This window comes from Colletotrichum lupini, chromosome 5 (assembly GCF_023278565.1).
Source record: "Colletotrichum lupini chromosome 5, complete sequence".
NCBI lineage: Eukaryota > Fungi > Ascomycota > Sordariomycetes > Glomerellales > Glomerellaceae > Colletotrichum > Colletotrichum lupini.
Genome location: NC_064678.1, coordinates 5,979,095 through 5,995,542, shown reverse-complemented (window position 1 = coordinate 5,995,542; position 16,448 = coordinate 5,979,095). Strand labels below are relative to the sequence as shown.

At 55.1% G+C, this 16,448-nt stretch overlaps 10 protein-coding genes across 10 annotated transcripts; 5 read left to right on the top strand and 5 right to left on the bottom strand.

Moving 5' to 3' along the window:
- Positions 1-335: 335 nt before the first annotated feature.
- On the bottom strand, positions 336-1,643 carry CLUP02_11206 (F-box domain-containing protein; the record flags this gene model as incomplete). Its single annotated transcript, XM_049290174.1, has 1 exon — positions 336-1,643. One exon carries the CDS (start codon positions 1,641-1,643, stop codon positions 336-338), a length of 1,308 nt encoding a protein of 435 aa, XP_049147319.1.
- Positions 1,644-2,695: 1,052 nt separating this feature from the next.
- On the top strand, positions 2,696-4,405 carry CLUP02_11205 (5-methyltetrahydropteroyltriglutamate- homocysteine methyltransferase; the record flags this gene model as incomplete). Its single annotated transcript, XM_049290173.1, has 5 exons — positions 2,696-2,825; positions 2,992-3,399; positions 3,468-3,782; positions 3,843-4,282; positions 4,340-4,405. The coding sequence occupies 5 exons, from the start codon at positions 2,696-2,698 to the stop codon at positions 4,403-4,405; spliced, it is 1,359 nt and encodes a 452-aa protein (XP_049147318.1).
- A 452-nt stretch (positions 4,406-4,857) lies between these two features.
- Positions 4,858-5,756, bottom strand: CLUP02_11204 (dynactin Arp1 p25 subunit; the record flags this gene model as incomplete). Its single annotated transcript, XM_049290172.1, has 4 exons — positions 4,858-5,176; positions 5,254-5,483; positions 5,569-5,650; positions 5,746-5,756. 4 exons carry the CDS (start codon positions 5,754-5,756, stop codon positions 4,858-4,860), a joined length of 642 nt encoding a protein of 213 aa, XP_049147317.1.
- A 570-nt stretch (positions 5,757-6,326) lies between these two features.
- Positions 6,327-7,589, bottom strand: CLUP02_11203 (GTP cyclohydrolase II; the record flags this gene model as incomplete). The annotated part of the gene is made up of 2 exons (XM_049290171.1): positions 6,327-6,374; positions 6,441-7,589. 2 exons carry the CDS (start codon positions 7,587-7,589, stop codon positions 6,327-6,329), a joined length of 1,197 nt encoding a protein of 398 aa, XP_049147316.1.
- Positions 7,590-8,069: 480 nt separating this feature from the next.
- Positions 8,070-10,035, top strand: CLUP02_11202 (uncharacterized protein; the record flags this gene model as incomplete). The annotated part of the gene is made up of 7 exons (XM_049290170.1): positions 8,070-8,102; positions 8,158-8,333; positions 8,567-8,953; positions 9,261-9,327; positions 9,399-9,542; positions 9,626-9,775; positions 9,913-10,035. 7 exons carry the CDS (start codon positions 8,070-8,072, stop codon positions 10,033-10,035), a joined length of 1,080 nt encoding a protein of 359 aa, XP_049147315.1.
- A 342-nt stretch (positions 10,036-10,377) lies between these two features.
- On the top strand, positions 10,378-11,439 carry CLUP02_11201 (uncharacterized protein; the record flags this gene model as incomplete). Its single annotated transcript, XM_049290169.1, has 1 exon — positions 10,378-11,439. The coding sequence occupies one exon, from the start codon at positions 10,378-10,380 to the stop codon at positions 11,437-11,439; it is 1,062 nt and encodes a 353-aa protein (XP_049147314.1).
- Positions 11,440-11,545: 106 nt separating this feature from the next.
- CLUP02_11200 (uncharacterized protein) lies at positions 11,546-12,349 on the bottom strand (the record flags this gene model as incomplete). Its single annotated transcript, XM_049290168.1, has 4 exons — positions 11,546-11,660; positions 11,988-12,032; positions 12,115-12,205; positions 12,316-12,349. The coding sequence occupies 4 exons, from the start codon at positions 12,347-12,349 to the stop codon at positions 11,546-11,548; spliced, it is 285 nt and encodes a 94-aa protein (XP_049147313.1).
- A 39-nt stretch (positions 12,350-12,388) lies between these two features.
- On the top strand, positions 12,389-14,708 carry CLUP02_11199 (voltage gated chloride channel; the record flags this gene model as incomplete). Its single annotated transcript, XM_049290167.1, has 2 exons — positions 12,389-13,336; positions 13,422-14,708. The coding sequence occupies 2 exons, from the start codon at positions 12,389-12,391 to the stop codon at positions 14,706-14,708; spliced, it is 2,235 nt and encodes a 744-aa protein (XP_049147312.1).
- A 211-nt stretch (positions 14,709-14,919) lies between these two features.
- Positions 14,920-15,152, top strand: CLUP02_11198 (uncharacterized protein; the record flags this gene model as incomplete). The annotated part of the gene is made up of 2 exons (XM_049290166.1): positions 14,920-14,969; positions 14,996-15,152. The coding sequence occupies 2 exons, from the start codon at positions 14,920-14,922 to the stop codon at positions 15,150-15,152; spliced, it is 207 nt and encodes a 68-aa protein (XP_049147311.1).
- A 67-nt stretch (positions 15,153-15,219) lies between these two features.
- On the bottom strand, positions 15,220-15,657 carry CLUP02_11197 (NADH-ubiquinone oxidoreductase B18 subunit; the record flags this gene model as incomplete). Its single annotated transcript, XM_049290165.1, has 3 exons — positions 15,220-15,321; positions 15,442-15,566; positions 15,633-15,657. 3 exons carry the CDS (start codon positions 15,655-15,657, stop codon positions 15,220-15,222), a joined length of 252 nt encoding a protein of 83 aa, XP_049147310.1.
- Positions 15,658-16,448: the final 791 nt, after the last annotated feature.

Here is a 16,448-nt window from a genome sequence, read left to right as displayed (position 1 = left end):
GTAATTTCGAATTTGCAGTTGGTGATTGCTCCATGGTTCATGTCCCTACGATATCTTCCCACATCCTAGCATGTGAAGTTCCCACCATCATACCTCGTGTGTCTAGCCTGCCATAGCCCTAGGTCGTGGCAGAATCGTCATAAACTGCTTGATACGGCTGGCCCAAGGAATGTCCTGATCTTCCTACATATGCCCCACAAACGCCCCTCTACGGCGCGTTTGCGTCTCTCATGTAAAGCGTAACGCTAGACACTGGCAACGAAGCAACTCCGTTGAACGCCATCCGTCTGAGTCTACCCGGGAGTCTTTTCTCGCACCTGCCGTATTAGTAAACATCACCCAGACAATGTTTGTGATCTTGACGATCCCGCTGGCGCCACTGACTGAGACATGCCGAGGATCGCACCGACGTCGTCCTCGTCCCCTTCCCTCGCAAAGACGCCCTCGCCCGCGACCCGCCACCCCTGCACGCCGCTAAACTGCACAAACTGCACCGCCATATCCCACGCCTCCTTGTCCGCCGCGTCGCCGCTCTCAAAGACGCTCAGCTCGAGCCAGGGGCTGTCCGGGCTCGGGTTGAAGAGCTCGCGGAACAGCATCGAGTAGGCCGTGTTGCGCTCCATCCAGAGATCGGCGAGGTCGACGTTGCGCATTTCTTCGTGGTCGGAGAGGATGTCGTTTCGGGGGACGAGCTGGACGAAGAGGCGGTCGAGGCGCGGGACGTTTTGGACGAGGGTGTTGAAGTGGCTCGATAGGGGGAAGATGCCGACGTAGGAGAGGTCGCGGATCGAGGAGGGGATCATGGATTCGTCATTGGGGAACTCTTCTGCGCCCAGAAGAGCGCCGAGGATGGAAGGTGGGCGTTTGAGGTAGAATTCGTATGTCTTGTAGACTCGCGTCGAGGATCCTTCGTTCAGTAAGAGAGCCTGCCATGGGCGGATGGTGAAGAGGCCACATGGAACACGCTTCTGATGTGTGAGTTCAGAACTAGATGCCTGACTTGTTGATGATGCTGTCACCGGTGCCTCGAGTTGCGTCTCTTTTGTCCTTTTGTCTTTGCGTGATAGCGAAAGAACATGCCGAGGCATGGAAAAGTTCCACGCATCCCCAAGGAAGAGCATACGCGATAGCATCTGGGCCAACACCCGTGGCGACGCAATCATTGTAAGCCGGGTGGGATCAATATGTTCAAAGATTGTCGTCCAGAGCCAGTTGTAGTCTTCGCTGTACGAGGCCTTGTTCGCAAAGCCTGTCTCCATAAGAGTGGCACTGCCGTCCGATACGCTGCCCATGGCATCTTCGACAAACATTGAAAGTGTTTCGACATAGTTGGTCAAATTGTTCGCCCGGAGGAATGACAAAAACTCGATCGCGGACGCAGGGTTTCCCGTCTCTTCCATGAGCGGTAACTCGAATCGGTCGAATGTCCAGACCACATGGCGGAACAGCAGAGGGAGCACGGCACCTCGCCATCGCTTGCAAACGAGAGAAGTAGTCTTGAGATCGCGGTCAAAAAAGAGGTTCTGCAGCATGAAAGAGCTTGGTTGATCATGGAGTTTCGAGTCTGATGGCGCAGGTCGGTCCAGGTGGGAGAATATCTGGCTTAGGATCTCGTTTGGGAGATCATTGACGGAGGTGGCCATCGTTGCTTGTATTACAGCAGAGGCTGTCAGAATTTTATCGCAGATGCGGAAGTCGTCTCGATGGATTGATGCGAAGTGACTATGTCGTCGAACGAAATACAGAATATGGCCTAGAGGGCGATGTTTCACGGAATAGTCCCGGCCGAGGCAAGTTTCAAGTTCAGACGAAGCGATGGAGCCGCCCCGGATGAGATAGGCTGATAGTTTGCTGATGGAAGGATCTCAGTCTCGGATTCAATCCAACACTATGGCTGAAGAGACTGGAGCAGAAGAGGATTAATGATGGATGCTATCATAGAAATCTTGCCATTCAATGAGATGCAGCTCCGAGGTTACCTGACCTGGATGGGGGCGACATGTCACCGCGGGGTCCTGGTCCGTTTGCCCCGCCGCCACGGGAACGGGCGGCCTTCGCCACAGTGTTCCACCAGAGCTCCTGCGATAAGATAACGATAAAAGCTCCGAGTTCGAAGCTCCGGATCTTCACACCTCCCTCCCATGACATCTCTTGGTATCTCTAGTTTTGTTGTCTGAGATTCTCGAAGGGCGTTAAGTGCATGTGATAGACATGGGTTTTATCAATTCGTGAACTGACCATAAGTGGATCATGTCCTGGGGTCAGTGATTGGGAAACTGCCAGTACCAATCTCGATAACACTGCGAATAGCTAGAAGCACGGCAGCCGACGAATCGGCGATGCACTTGAGCTACACAAGAGTCCAGTCAGCACTTACATACCAGACATTACTTTATTTTATGTCGGAAGACTTATGATCTTGAAATGAATGCAAGCCATATAAAAGTACCTTTTCCTCGAACGACAATCATTCAGCGTCTCCACCGCTGCGCTCTTACGGCGCATAGGTACCTAGCCTTGGCTGCGCCGAGAAGAAGCAAATCGACCTCGAGAATGGCTTCAACCTAGCAGAAACCAGGCACCAATTCCAAAACACTCGCATTTACTTAAGCGGCCAACGACTGATAGCCGATTCCGACGCCGCTCTACTCATCTGCCGTCCAGCAACTTATGATCAGACCCCCTCGACTAAGCTATGACAAAGGGCGGGGAAAGCGGGGAATCTTGGTGGATGGGCAGCTTGGGGGAAGTGGTGATGGTGGCACCGGATGACATCGTCCTGACGGGGGTCCAGGTCCAAGAAAGCGCAAGTCTGTTTGCTTCGGGTAGTCTTACACCAGAGTGAACGCCCTCGCGAGACCTGGGTCGAGTGGCTGGCCAACCTAGGAAAGTTACCTAGCTAGGCCATTGGATCTCGCAATGCCGAAGGCCTATCCCCTTTCGCAACCCCACGCTTCGTCGCGAGTACCAAAGTCTATATATACGCCGTAGCCAGAGGGTTCTTCTCGTGCTCTACTCCACTGCAATACCAATCACTTTCTGTTCGTCTACGCAAAATAGAAACCATGACGTCCAAGAACCACCAGAAACCGCCCTTCCGCGCCGAACACATGGGCTCGCTCCTGCGGCCCAAGGCCCTCACTGACAAGCGCGTCGCCTTGGACGGAAAAAAGGCCGTAGAGATTGCAGATGACCAGGAGCTCAACCGCCTCGAGGAGGAGGGCGTGCGCGAGATCGTCCGGACGCAGCTGGACCTCGGCTTCCACGCCATCAACGACGGCGAGTACCGCCGCCACCAGTTCTGGGGCAACTTCTTCCCCGGACTGGAGGGGTTCGAGGAGGTCGACACGCCGAGCTGGGATATATTTCGCATGTACGTGCCGGACATTGCGGCGTTTAGTAAGTCTTGGCCCACGGGATACTCGATACCCTCGAGATTGGGGAGGCTGACGCTATGTGGCACCCAGTTGAGAGCGATCACAAGCCCGGCGAGTCCATTGTCTGCACCGGCAAGATCAAGCACAAGGGAAGCACCTACCTGAGAGAGTGGGAGTTCCTCAAGAGCAATATCCCTCCTGAAAGCGTCAAGGAGGCCAAGTTGACCTTGCCCGCGCCCGAGTGGTATCATCTCCGCTACCAAAAGGGCCACGCCTATCCCAAGGACGTCTACGCCAATGACGAAGAGTACTTTGCCGATATCGCCAAAGCCTACCGCACCGAGCTTGAGGTTCTTTATGAGCACGGTGTCCGCAATGTGACGATTGACGATCCCAACCTGGCGTGTAAGTGACGCCCCGTTGCCTGTGCCATATCCTCCGCTGACAGGAACCGTATTTTCCCAGACTTCTGTTCAGAAAAGATGCTCCAAGGCTTCAAAGAAGCAGGCGAAGACTCAGACGCCCTCCTCCAATCCTACATCAAACTCTACAACGACTGCATCACCTCCCGCCCCGCAGACATGCACCTCGGCATCCACCTCTGCCGCGGCAACTTTGCCTACTCGCGCCACTTCTCCGAAGGCGGCTACGACCGCATCGCCTCGCGCCTCTTCAACGAGATCAACGCCGACACCTACTTCCTCGAGTACGACACCGACCGCGCGGGCGGGTTCGGACCGCTGAGGGAGCTGCCGGCGCACAAGAACGTCGTGCTGGGCGTCGTCACGTCAAAGTTCCCTGCGCTCGAGGATGTTGGGAAGCTGAGGGAGAGGGTATTCCAAGCGGCGGATTATGTTGCGCAGGGGGCGGGGCAGACGCGCGAGGAGGCGTTGAAGAGGATTGGGGTTAGTCCGCAGTGTGGGTTTGCGAGTCATCATTTGGGAAATTCGGTCTCGCATCAGGATATGGTGAACAAGTTGAAGCTTGTGAGGGAGTTGGCTGATTCGATATGGCCGGGTGAGCCTTGAAGTCTTGAAAGTTGGGTGAGCAGCGGCGTTCGGGATGGGTTGCTGCATGGGGCTTAAGGGGTCCCGCTGCGCTGAAGTGTATCTTCCTCTGTCAGATGTTTTCTTTGAGGTTGCCTATATGTATGTGATAGCTCATAGCTGCAGCAACTTTGAACCGAACATGCCTTGCCAGAAGCCTCTGTGATGAAGAGCTCCGACGGAGCATCGACCAACCATTAAAAAGTTCCCTAACGCGCGAAGTCAACCAACGTTGCCACACGTGGAAGTCGGAACGAGACAGGAACAAAGTCCTCACTGCGAAAAAGAAAGGGTATCATTTGAGCTCAAAGCTCGACCTACGCCAAACTCCGTCTCTATCGCGCAAGCAAATGCCAAGCTGTCAACCAACTTCTACTATCACACGCATCTCTTCCCCCTCCCGCCCCCAGAGGCACTAAAACACCGACCCGACCTCACGCAGTCAAAGGCTGCGGATTATTCCCCACCGTCTTATACAGCTCCCTCAACTCAAACTCCTCGTGCCCGCCCTCGGGTACCTCGCCCACCACGCGCGCCGGCTGGCCCGCGACGACGCTGAAGCTCGGGATCACCATGTTGGGCGGCACGACGGTGCCTTCGAGTATGCGTACGTAGTCCTTGACGATGGCGAACTCGCCAATGACGCTGTCGCGGCCAATGTGGATGTGGTTCCCGATCGAGGCGGCCTGGATGACGACGTTTGCGCCGACGAAGACGTGGTCGCCCATGCGGAGGGGCATGTATGTGAAGGCTCTGGGAACGTAGGAAAGTCAGCATGGGGTCCGATGGTGTTTGTGGCTATTGCGGTGGTGGGTTTGGGGAGAACATACCCTTTGTACATCCGTCCTGGAGGCCGGAGGAGCGCGCCCCTGGAGAGGAAGCAGTATCTCCCGATCGCGACGGCCGTGCTGTTGGCCGGGGCGCCGCCGGCAGAGGGCTGTGCTGAGCGGGCGAGGTCGCCGCGGATCATGACCTCTGGTTGGATTACCGTCTTGCCGCCTAGCATGATATTCTGGGTGCCGACGAGGGTCGCTTTGCGGGCGACCTTGTTGCCTGTGTCCTGTTGTTTTACTCGGGAGTTAGTCGGTGAACTCGGTGCGTGGATTGTGTTGAAGGGGGTGATTTTGAGGGGATGGAGGGCGTACGGTCTCAATGTAGTCTCCCTTCGCTACTCTGCGCGACATGGTGGACTGGTGGTGGAAGCTCTGGGGAGCATCTGGGTTGAAGCTGGGATGCGAATAAGTGAGAGTTTGCGTATGGCGAGTTGGGTGTGACGTTGGTTGGAGCTTCCTGTCGGCGGGTCAGTGCGCCCACCTCCGTACCGGTACATCATTATAGGGGTCCCGGAGCGACTTTTGGAGGGGAACCGGCCCGCGCTTTATCTTTATCCAAGGCACATCTAAAGGACAATCCCGGAATTGCGCTCAGATATACTGCGATAATTCTGACCACTACACTCCCAAGCCTTCCTGGAATCAATATTGCAGCAAGCCGTCATTTCGACATTTCTGTTCAACCACTAGGTAACTTACACCAAAGTATGTACCTTGGGTAGACAGATACAACTCAAGCTTAAGTACTACCTTAGGTAGGTAAGTGTATCTGGCAGATGCACACCTCAATGCCAGATAAAACTAGCCGCCGCCTCAATGATCTTTTTCCGTAAATTGCCATGAGTCCAGTTATCCAACGATGCTATGAACATTTCCAGTCGTTGGGGATCCCAGCGGACAAGTATGCCAAGTACGCCAATGTCCCAGGTATTCGTATCAAAACAACCCGTACGCCGTTTTCTACCATATGCTTGATGATTTTCAACCATGTTTGTGACCTCCTTTCGTTCAACACCAGCCATCAGACATCAGAGATATATGCGATCCCAATGCCCCAAGTAGATCGCTCCTCAATGGGGCATGCCACCCATGTCAAGCATATGTCCCATCTTTTCAATCTGTAGTTCTGTTAGTTCCAGCAATCCAAACACAACCAAACACAACCAAACACAACAGAGACTTACCTTTGTCTTCAAGTACCCCTCAACCTCGTTGCTCCGGAACCCGCCTCGTCCCTTCCACGAAAGCGGCACCATCGCAACGCGCTCCGTAACCCTCACCTCGCGATTGGGGCCCTCCACCGCCCTAATCTTATCAGGATTATTCGTCAGCAGGCGCACCTCGCTCTGCCCAAGATCCTGCAGCATCGCCGTCGCCAACCCGTAACTCCGGGCATCCGCAGGGTGACGCAGCAGCAAGTTCGCCTCGACGGTATCCGAGCCGAGGTCCTGGAGGTTATATGCCTTCAGCTTCTCCCCGAGACCAATACCGCGCCCTTCCTGGCGCAGGTAGATAATGATACCACCATTCGTGTTCCCGGGTAGACTCATCAGCCTTGCCGCCTCGTCGAGCTGCTCGCCGCAGTCGCACCGCGCAGACCACGCCGTCTCACCCGTGTAACACTCGGAGTGAATCCTTACCAGCGCAGGCCCGCGCTGGGCAGGCGGTTCCTCGCCAACAGGCGTCGCCACGCCGCCCGGCATACCGCTCGTCGACCTTCCGGGGAACAAACGACCCGTGTACGCACCGCGAATCATGCGATCCATCTCCGTCTCGCCCGGCCGCGGCGCATCGAGCGACTGGCTGCGGATGTGGGGCCCAAAGACGATGGCCAGGTGCTCCTTGTTGTCGACGTTGTTGGTATACAAGTGCAGGAACATTTCGGTGCCGTTGACGGTGGGGATGCGCGCGCGCACGATGCACTGCACCTCGGGGAGGGTCTCGAGGAGGCGGGGGCGCTTCGTGCCGCAGCCGCCCGAGGGAACGGAGCTGTCGACGGGGACGCCGCGCGGAGCCGCCTCGGCTGTGAGGGGGGTTGATGTCCCCGGTGTCGCGGGCGGTGTGAAGGCTGGCGAGAGGAGGGAGGGTGGCGGGATCTGGGTGGCCGAGGTTGTCGATGCGGCGTCGTCGTCGGCTGTTGCGGGGGCTGCTGCGGCGGCGGGGTTGGAGAGGCTCAGTTGCTCGGGCTCTGGGTGCGCGGTGCCCGAGGCATGGTCGGATGGGCCGTCGACTGTCTTCTGTTTCGGAGAATAGAAAGAAGGGAGCTGGTGAGTATCTTCGCGCCAGTCATTGGGCGCTCCCGCGCCGTCTGGCTTGCCTTCGAAGTCGGGCATGGCGGGGGGTTTTTGGTGATGGAAAGTCGCGGAAGTGGGGGTAGGGAATTGGTGCGCTGTGCAGAACAGGTAACGTTGGAACGCGAGACGGTCAATTCCAAAGGGGTTACAATCGTCCACAGGGTATACTGGCGGAGGAAGTAAATCAGAACGTGGTTGAAAAGAAGCCAGATGTCAAGAGCGGGAGAGAGAGATTCAACGGCGGAACAGCGGCGTGAGCGGCAAGAACATTAAATCGGTGACCGGTTCCGCTCCGAACGGCGAGGGGTGGTGGAATGCGGTGGTTGTGGTGGTGGTGGGCAGGTGGTGGTTGTGTCTGGCATTAGTCATGCAGGAAGATGATGACAGCACGGGTGCATCTGCCATGGCAATCTGCGCCGGCTAGGTACCTCCACAGGCGGAAGTTCCTAAAGTTAGTGGGCGGGCACGCAAGGTCGGCCCTCGACCGCACTTCGCCGAGGTTCCAGCGATCCGACGGCTATGGGCCTCGAGGTACCTACTCCAAAGAGGTGGGTGATCTCGCGCGCGCGGAGACTTCGGGGTGTTTGGTGTAATCCTCCTTGCTTAGGTCAGGTTCGAGCGGATTGAGTCCACTTTAGCGGTCTCCAACTTGGGTTTCAGGGTTTCTTTAGCGGGGTCGGCTCTTTTCCGCGCCGAGCTTTTTGCACGCAGTCTGTGGGGCTCTCCTGATTACATCATCAAATCCTGTTATCGGCAAATTCAAGAATCGCACCTCACTGTCAAGTGCACTGGATGACTCTGGCACTGAAGGTCGGGTTGATTTAAATCCAGCATCACCTTACTCTGGAATACTATCCCTGGGCCAAAAAAACGTCTCGAAATCTACTCTTGTGTCCTTCCGCATACTGAATGAAATCTGTTCATTTCATACCTCCATTAATCTATTTTCCTCAGTCTCTGGCCCTTTGTTGAAATGTGACGGCTCAGAACGAGACCTGACATTTGAGCCAATCAAGTGTTCCGTTTCCGCCAAAGCCCAGGATGTCTGTGTCAGCATTAAAAATCAACCGCGCGGTGCTTCAGACAAAGCTCTCCATCACCAACGAACCATCCGTCGTCGGCTCCGACCTGAGCTCGTTAACGGGGATGCGTCCCGTCTACTATTCCAAAAGGCCATCAAAGTGCAAATACAAAGGCTCCCACCCGATATCCTATTTTTCGGTGTGTCGCGGGTTCCTGCATTGCATCGGTGCGGCTCTGGTGTATCCCAGCCTGGCTCCCGTCCATTATGTTTCTATCCCGGCCGCATCCCTGGGAGCCATCACAACCTCAAAAGCAGCTTTGTGGCTGGAGTTGACCTGGATATCATCAAACGTGTCTTTTCTATATATGGAGTTGAATCTGTAAGTGGGCGACCACCACTGCCCCTGGTCACTACTGCGGTCACATACTAGGTACTCGACTTCTTGAGGTGCATCGCTGTGATAGGATAACAAGACAACCAGCAAGATAGAGGCGTACCTTAAGTAGTGACTGTGGTGGAAGTCGGAATGAAATCTCAAAGTAGTGTCGCCAAATTCAGACTCGAACTCTTACATGCGTGTTGTTTGATTGGCCGCACTGCATTTTTGCTCTTTGGCCCTCCTGGAGCATCGGAGGTTCCTCTTTGACGACTTTTCCTACGGCTACCTTACTTGCCCTTACTTGCAGGGTACCAAGCACCAACATCGCGAATGTCGCTGATGACTTGCCTACATCTCAGAGCTCTATGCAATCCGTCCATTACTTTCTTTCAAGTGAAGAAGAATAGAATTGGTAGAGTTGAAGTGATGAAAGCCACGAATGCAGATTGGCCAAGTTACCGAACCAATTAGCTCGTCAGATGCTTTGACGCTCCTCGCCGAGACAACCAACGCGAACGCGCATCGAACCAAAAAATCTCGACAGGCCACTTGCATTGGTGGTTCGCGTTTCTGGATGTGCTGTCAAAACGTGAGTCACATCCGCAGCAACGCCCCCATCATCACCCATGCAACCCGTTTCGTTTTTTCTCGCCTCTTCCCGTCTCAATCCAGTACAATCAGCAACCTCACATCACCGATTTGAGATGCCATGCCCACCAGCCCGTGCGGGTGGCGCGGGAACCATTGGCTTACACTCTCCCGTCCCTGCTGCAACCACTTGTCGCCTCCTCCCGAAGTCTCCAGACTTCCCATCCCGTTTCAGTCCCCCCATGCTAAATGCCAGGCACATCATGGGAAGTCGGCCACCTCTAAGCTATGAGGCTTCTCTTCACCCCCTTCTTTTGTTTACTTTCGGTTCCATGGATCAAGTGATCCACCAGACTAATGCGACGGCCTAGCGGTTCGTCGAGGCCTCATTGTTTCTTGTTTCTTGTTGTGGCCAACACGCTGCCCTCGTCCAGTGGAGTGCTCCATGCAGCCAGGATACGAAAACATCGCCAACTGGCAGGTCCCTCAAATAACCACACACTCACTCTCAAGTGATATAAGAGGATCAAGTGACTTCTTCGTCTCACTGCTTTTCTCTTGCATCTCACCAAAACAAGAATCAGCAGCTCATCTGACAAATACTAAACCACTCATTTCGAGGACCTCGATAATACCGGCTACTTTCAAGGTCACTAATAAGAGCATATCTATCTTACTCATCTCATCGCCCAACCTTCATTCAGTAATACTTCATCTCGGACTTTCATCATCTCGACAAACGTCAGCTTCACTTCATCGACTGAAATATACAATCACTTACAATCTTTAACCATCACCACACCAACGGCACAAAAACACTACAAACAACCTTCAAAATGGAATCATCCAACGTAATCGCCTGGCTGCTTCCCTCATCCACAAACCAGCCAGCCCTCGAAGCAATCCGCATGCCCCAAAATGCAACCCGGACCGTCTCCACGATCCCCTCATCCTACGAACCCATCATCCAAACACCAAACCCAAACCAACTCCCGCCCACAGCACCAACAATCGACCCCTCCCTCCTCACCAAATCCTCCTTCTCAAGCCTCGAGGCATCTCTCACCAAACCCCGCCCAGCTCTCTCCCTAACCTTCACATCGCCCCCCAAATCCAACCCAGGCTTCGTCCTCGGCACCGACCCTGCTCTTGCAGACATCCTCCTCCCGTCCCTGCCCGGTATCGCCCCAGCCCACTGCCACATCACCTTTGACGCCTCACACCGCCTCGTCCTCGTCGACACCTCGCACACCGGCACGGCCGTCTGGTACGACGGCGCCAGCTCCGGCGACCGCACCCGCGAGTCTTGGGTTCTCGGCGCGGGAAGCAGCTACGGGTTCCCCTCGATGGTCGACCGCGTCGTGATCGACATTCAGACCGTACGGTTCCAAGTCATCATCAACGAGGCGCACGTCCTCCGGCCAGAGGTCTACAAGGAGAACGTCGAGACTTTCATGTCAAGCCTCGAGAGCGCCGGCATCATCGCAGAGGCGGCAGCAGCAGCAGCGACACCAGAGGAAAAAACACCAGACCTCGACGCGAGCATCCTCGCCTCCATCCTCGCCAACCACTCATACTCCTACTCCCAAAAGGAAGACCAGCAACTCGTCCGCCGCGACGAAAAGGACGTCTGCGACTTTTACTACAACTTCAACTTTGACCTCGGCTTCGATCTGAGCTACGACTGCGACTACGACTTCGACTACGACACGTCGGACGACGAAATGGTCGACGACGTCGCCGAGGAAGAAAAGATGGACTTCCTCCCGCCGATTCCCTCCGTCGTGCCGCCGGCGTACGTGAAGTACCTGCTCACCTCGGACGACGGGGCGCCGCCGGAGACGTATCTCTGGAACACGGCGAAGCCTTGGGAGCCCATGGTCAAGGTTGTTTGCTGAGCTCGCCCTTGACAGGGGGGGATTCATACGTTTTTGTCTCGAGACTTGAGACGAAAAAAAGGACTAAGCGTGAAAAAAAGACGCAGAGAAAAAAACTTGTGTAAAATCAGGTTTCTTGTGGAGTACATTTTGTCCCAAAGGTGCTGGCACTGGACGGCGTTTGATTCTCATTCATTGCTTTGGAGTTTTTGGTGGGAGAAATATCGGCGCTATCATCAGCGCTTTACACTCATTTGTTTTGCCCCCTTTCCAGATTGGCAATGTTTCATTTCTCATCTAATTGCACATTTTCATTTCGTCTGTTTCGTTGTACATTTAGAACATATACCCCCATTCGCATGGTCTCCCGTTCCTTTGTTTATTGTATATAAGATGAAGCATCAACCCAAGAAAAGAAGAAAAAGTTTAGCTGGCAGGCATCGTTCGCATTTTTTCACTTCGCCGAGTCTACCGCAAGTGAGCAGGGGGGGGGGGGGGTCTCGAGAGATTTGGGATCGCGACGTGAGGATTATCCCGCGGAGACGACACTCGGCACTCGCCCTCGCCACATTTGGAGATCTCCGGCAACTACCTTGAGCACGGTAGGGCGAATGCTGGGGTTGGAGTTTGGGGGAAGCGGGCAGCGCCAAAAAGCAACGGGCGGGCTAACGAGGCCAGACCTACGACCTTATCTACCGCCCAATCTTATCTCCAGACTTTCGACCATGTGCGTTCGCGCCGATCCGTTTCTCCGCGGGCTGCAGGATCGGGACGATGTTCACTGAATCTATTGGGAGAGTTGAGATATGGATGGAAATGGCGTTTGTAGAAATATTCATATCTAGAGTACCTCTGCCCCCTTAGACCTTAGAATCCAAATGTTGGAATATCGATGACTTCTCGCCCTCCTGCCGGTGCTCTTGACAAACATTCTCACCGCAGATAGATAAGACACAACACTAGAGAAAAAATGGCCTCAGACGACGGTGAAACCAACGAGAATAGCCCCCTCCTCCCAACATCCCAAACCAGACAGTCCATCTCGACCCCATCCCACCAACCCTCACTTTCCAAAGCAGACCAAGCCCTAGGCCAATCGCCCCCTCTAGGCGACCGCCTGCCCTACAACGACTACACCACCATCGACTGGCTCCGCGATTTGACAAAGGACTCCTCCCGCGCCCGTCGCCTCCGCGCACGCTCAGGTATCCGCGGCACCGCAGCGCGCTGGTTCGACCAGTGCCAGGGTTGGATCGCCGCCGCGGTCATCGGCGCGCTCACTGCCCTCGTTGCCTTTGTCGTCGACGTCTCCGTGGCGACGGTGAGCGATTGGAAGGAGGGGTACTGCAGGACGAATGTTTTCCTGGACCGTGGGCAGTGTTGTTGGGGGGTGTCGGAGACGGGGACTTGCGATGCTTGGAACCCCTGGGTTGGTGAGGGCGATGGAGGAGGCTACGTCGCCAGCTATGCTGTCTACGTCTTGTTTGCCCTCCTCTTCGGTATCGTCGCGGGAAACGTCACCATGACTACCAAAGCCTCCCTACCAGCCGTCGACGCCGGTAGTGCCGTCACAGCAGGTGCCATGATGGAAGGCAAGACAATGTACATGGCCGCCGGCAGCGGCATCCCCGAGATCAAGACGATTCTGTCGGGCTTCGTGATCCCCCACTTCCTAGACTTCAAGGTCCTGGTCGTGAAAGCCGTGGGCGCAACCTTTGCCGTGTCGACGGGCATGTGTCTGGGCAAAGAGGGTCCTTTTGTCCACATCTCGACGTGCGTCGGGTGGCTGGTGGCCAACCGGTTCCCCAAGTACAGGGACAACCCGCGCAAGATGCGGGAGATGCTGAGCGTGGCATGCTCTTCTGGCCTGTCCGTCGCTTTTGGTGCGCCGATTGGCGGTGTGCTGTTCAGCTACGAGGTATGTTGTTGATTGTTTTGATGTGTCTGGTCTCGTGGTTCCAATCGGACTGGGGTTGACGATGTTGACGAAACCCATCAATTAGGAAATCAGCACGTACTTTCCACGACGCGTACTATGGCGCGCGTTCCTGTGCTCACTCATCGCGGCCATTGCTCTCAAAGCGCTGAACCCCACGGGAACCGGGAAGCTGGTGCTCTTCGAGACGAGCTACGGGGTCGACTATGACCCGGTGCACTACTTGGTGTTTGTGTTGCTGGGTGTCGTTGGCGGCGTGTTCGGCGGAGTATTCTGCAAGGCCAACTTTCTTTGGTCCAACCGTTTCCGCAGATACGACATCGTCAAGAAGCATCCCGTGCTCGAGCTATGTTGTGTCGTATTGGCCACCGCTCTGCTGCAGTACCCAAACGTGCTCATCCGCGACACGGGCGACGTGGCACTCTCGAGGCTACTAGTCGACTGTAAGGAGCCAGACGGTAACTGGATATGTCAGCAGGAGGGAAGCAACGACAAGAAATTGTACATGCTGCAGCTTGCAAGCGGCGCGGTCATCAAGTTGCTCCTGACTATCATCACCTTTGGATGTAAAGTCCCCTCTGGCATCATCATCCCCGCTCTCGACGGCGGCGCTCTTTTCGGACGATTGGTCGGCCAGTTCGTTGGTGGGATCTCGCCTGGTATTTTCGCAATGGTCGGCGCGGCGGCCTTCCTCGCGGGCGTGAGCAGGATGACTGTGAGCTTGGCTGTTATCATGTTTGAGCTGACTGGCGAGGTGACGTACGTGCCAGCCTTTATGTGTGCCATCCTGACCGCCAAATGGGTGGCGGACGCGATCTCGGGGGAATCAGTGTACGATCTCTCGCAACACCTGCTAGGCCACCCCTTTCTTGATGCGGAGCAAGCTCACGAGGTGGTGCGGAAGCGAGAAGCCACCGCCCGTGAGCTGGTTCCTCCGGCCGGGACAATGGAGGAGATCACTCTGTGGGTGGGCAGCCAGTACCGCGTCCGTAGGGATGTGCTGGCGGAGAAGTTGCGGAAGCTGAAGGCCAGGGGACTCATGGATGCGGGCCTCGTTCTTGTCAGTGACGCTGGACTGCTGTTCGGCTATCTGCCCGAGGCAGAAGTAGAATATGCGGTGCTGACTGGCGGCGAAGCGGAGGAACTTGATTTGCGGACTGGCGTCATGACTGAGTTGGTTGACCGAACGCCGCTCACAGTCTGCGCCGAGGCCCCGATGGAGCACGTTTTGGAGATGTTCGGGAAGTTGGGTCCGAGGTACATCATCATCCTTGAGCCGGAGACATCGAAGGTCCTGGGCGTTGTGCTTAAGAAGCGACTGCTGGACTTTCTGGATCGGGCGAAGGCATCTTGATACATCGGCCCGAGTCACTGTAGAGTCTTGGAATTTAGCGCAATAAAATCAAAAGCCTTAGTTCTCCTACCCTGTCGTTTCTTTTCTGGCCGGCAATCTGGGTTTGAATGGCCAGTTGCTTAGCTTTGTCTTTAGAGTAACCCGTGCTCACGAGCCCTCGTAGGATATTCGTCTGTAACTCTGTTGTGTGCTTCTCCCACTGCCAGGGCGCATGACGGCGATTGCCCCTTCCACTTCCGCACTCCAAGACACTGACTTCTCGTGATGTGCTCTCCTCCCAGATGCAGCGCTCTTCGCCATGTCGATCCCTCGTACCACAGTAAACTTTCCTCATCATCATCGATACTTGGAATCGCAAAAAGACGTGAATTCGGCTCGATCTATGACCCTCGCGGCAAGATCAATCCCATGCTGCCCTTTTCTGGCCCCCCGATCCTCAAATAACAGGTTATGTACACAGACGCTCGCCGTCCCAGGCTCGTTTCGTTCGTCTCGTCCCGTTGCCGCCACTCTAGTTGCTTCTCGTTCCCTTCTCCGCGCGGAGCTCGTTCATCTTGGCGACACGCTTCTTGAACTCGTCGTATTGGCACTTCTCGTAGCTGTGGCGCTCGTCCTGTTTCGATTGGATTCTAGGTTAGCGACAAACTGTGTTCTCGGATTCATCGGACGGGTCGATTGAGAGGTCGAGAGGGAGGCTGGATAGGGGCGGATGGTAGGGGCGAGAAAGACTGACATTGCACTTCCACGGAAGGTACCAAGTGTCGACACGGCAGCGGTTGAGGGGGATGAGGAGACCGGCGCAGCTGTCGCGGTAGGGGAGGGGGAGCTTCGCCTCCCGCATCTCCTCGCGGGTCGCTTCTGGAGAGGGATGTCAGCCATTGCGGGTGGGTGGATAGCATGGGGGGAGATTATGGGGATACGGACCCCTTGGTGCTGAGTCTCCGGCCATTGTGACGACGATTGAGGTCTGTAATGGGCGAATGAGGCTATCGTCGATGGTCAATTGGGATTCTAGATCTTGAAATGTCGTCGGAGCTTTGGATTGGATTGTGGAGCTTCCGACAGTGAATTCCCTGATGGCCTGGTTTGTGAGGCTAAAAGCGGTTGATTACCTTTTGGGGCATTTGATTGGTTGGCTGGGTTCACTACCAGCACGGTCGCGCCAGAGCCAGGAAGCCTCCTTTTCAGTCCTCTTCCATGTCTCTACCAACTTGAACTTTATTACACTACATACTGCACTACAGAGTACTTTACACCGGGTTTTACATTGCCGGGCGCCTTTACAAGCTCTAAGTTGTAGCTGCTTACACCAATATCTCGACGACTTGTACGCACTCTTCATGTACCTACAGTACTCAGTCTCTATGCAACCAACCACATAACATAGCATACCCACTTCCCGAACGCGGTAGTCTCTTTATCTGGTTATCTACAAATCCCTGATTCACTGATAAGTTGTGTGGTATGGCGAGGTACCCAAGTAAAATCATCCGTGGGGTGGTGGTGAGCGCAACCCTTCAAGCCCGCCTGCAGCAACGTAACATTCCCTGAGTCGATCGTCGGCAGCGGCTTTCAGTCTATCTAACCATTTCAACTCATTATCGATGAGATCTGTGTGGTATTTCTTCCCCTCAAGTACATACTTCTCAATGGCAGAACGTCTCGACGTTTCCACGGGAAAGATATTTGCCTCTTAAGCCGAGCTGAGGGGCTCACCATCCGAGACTTTTCTGCACAAGA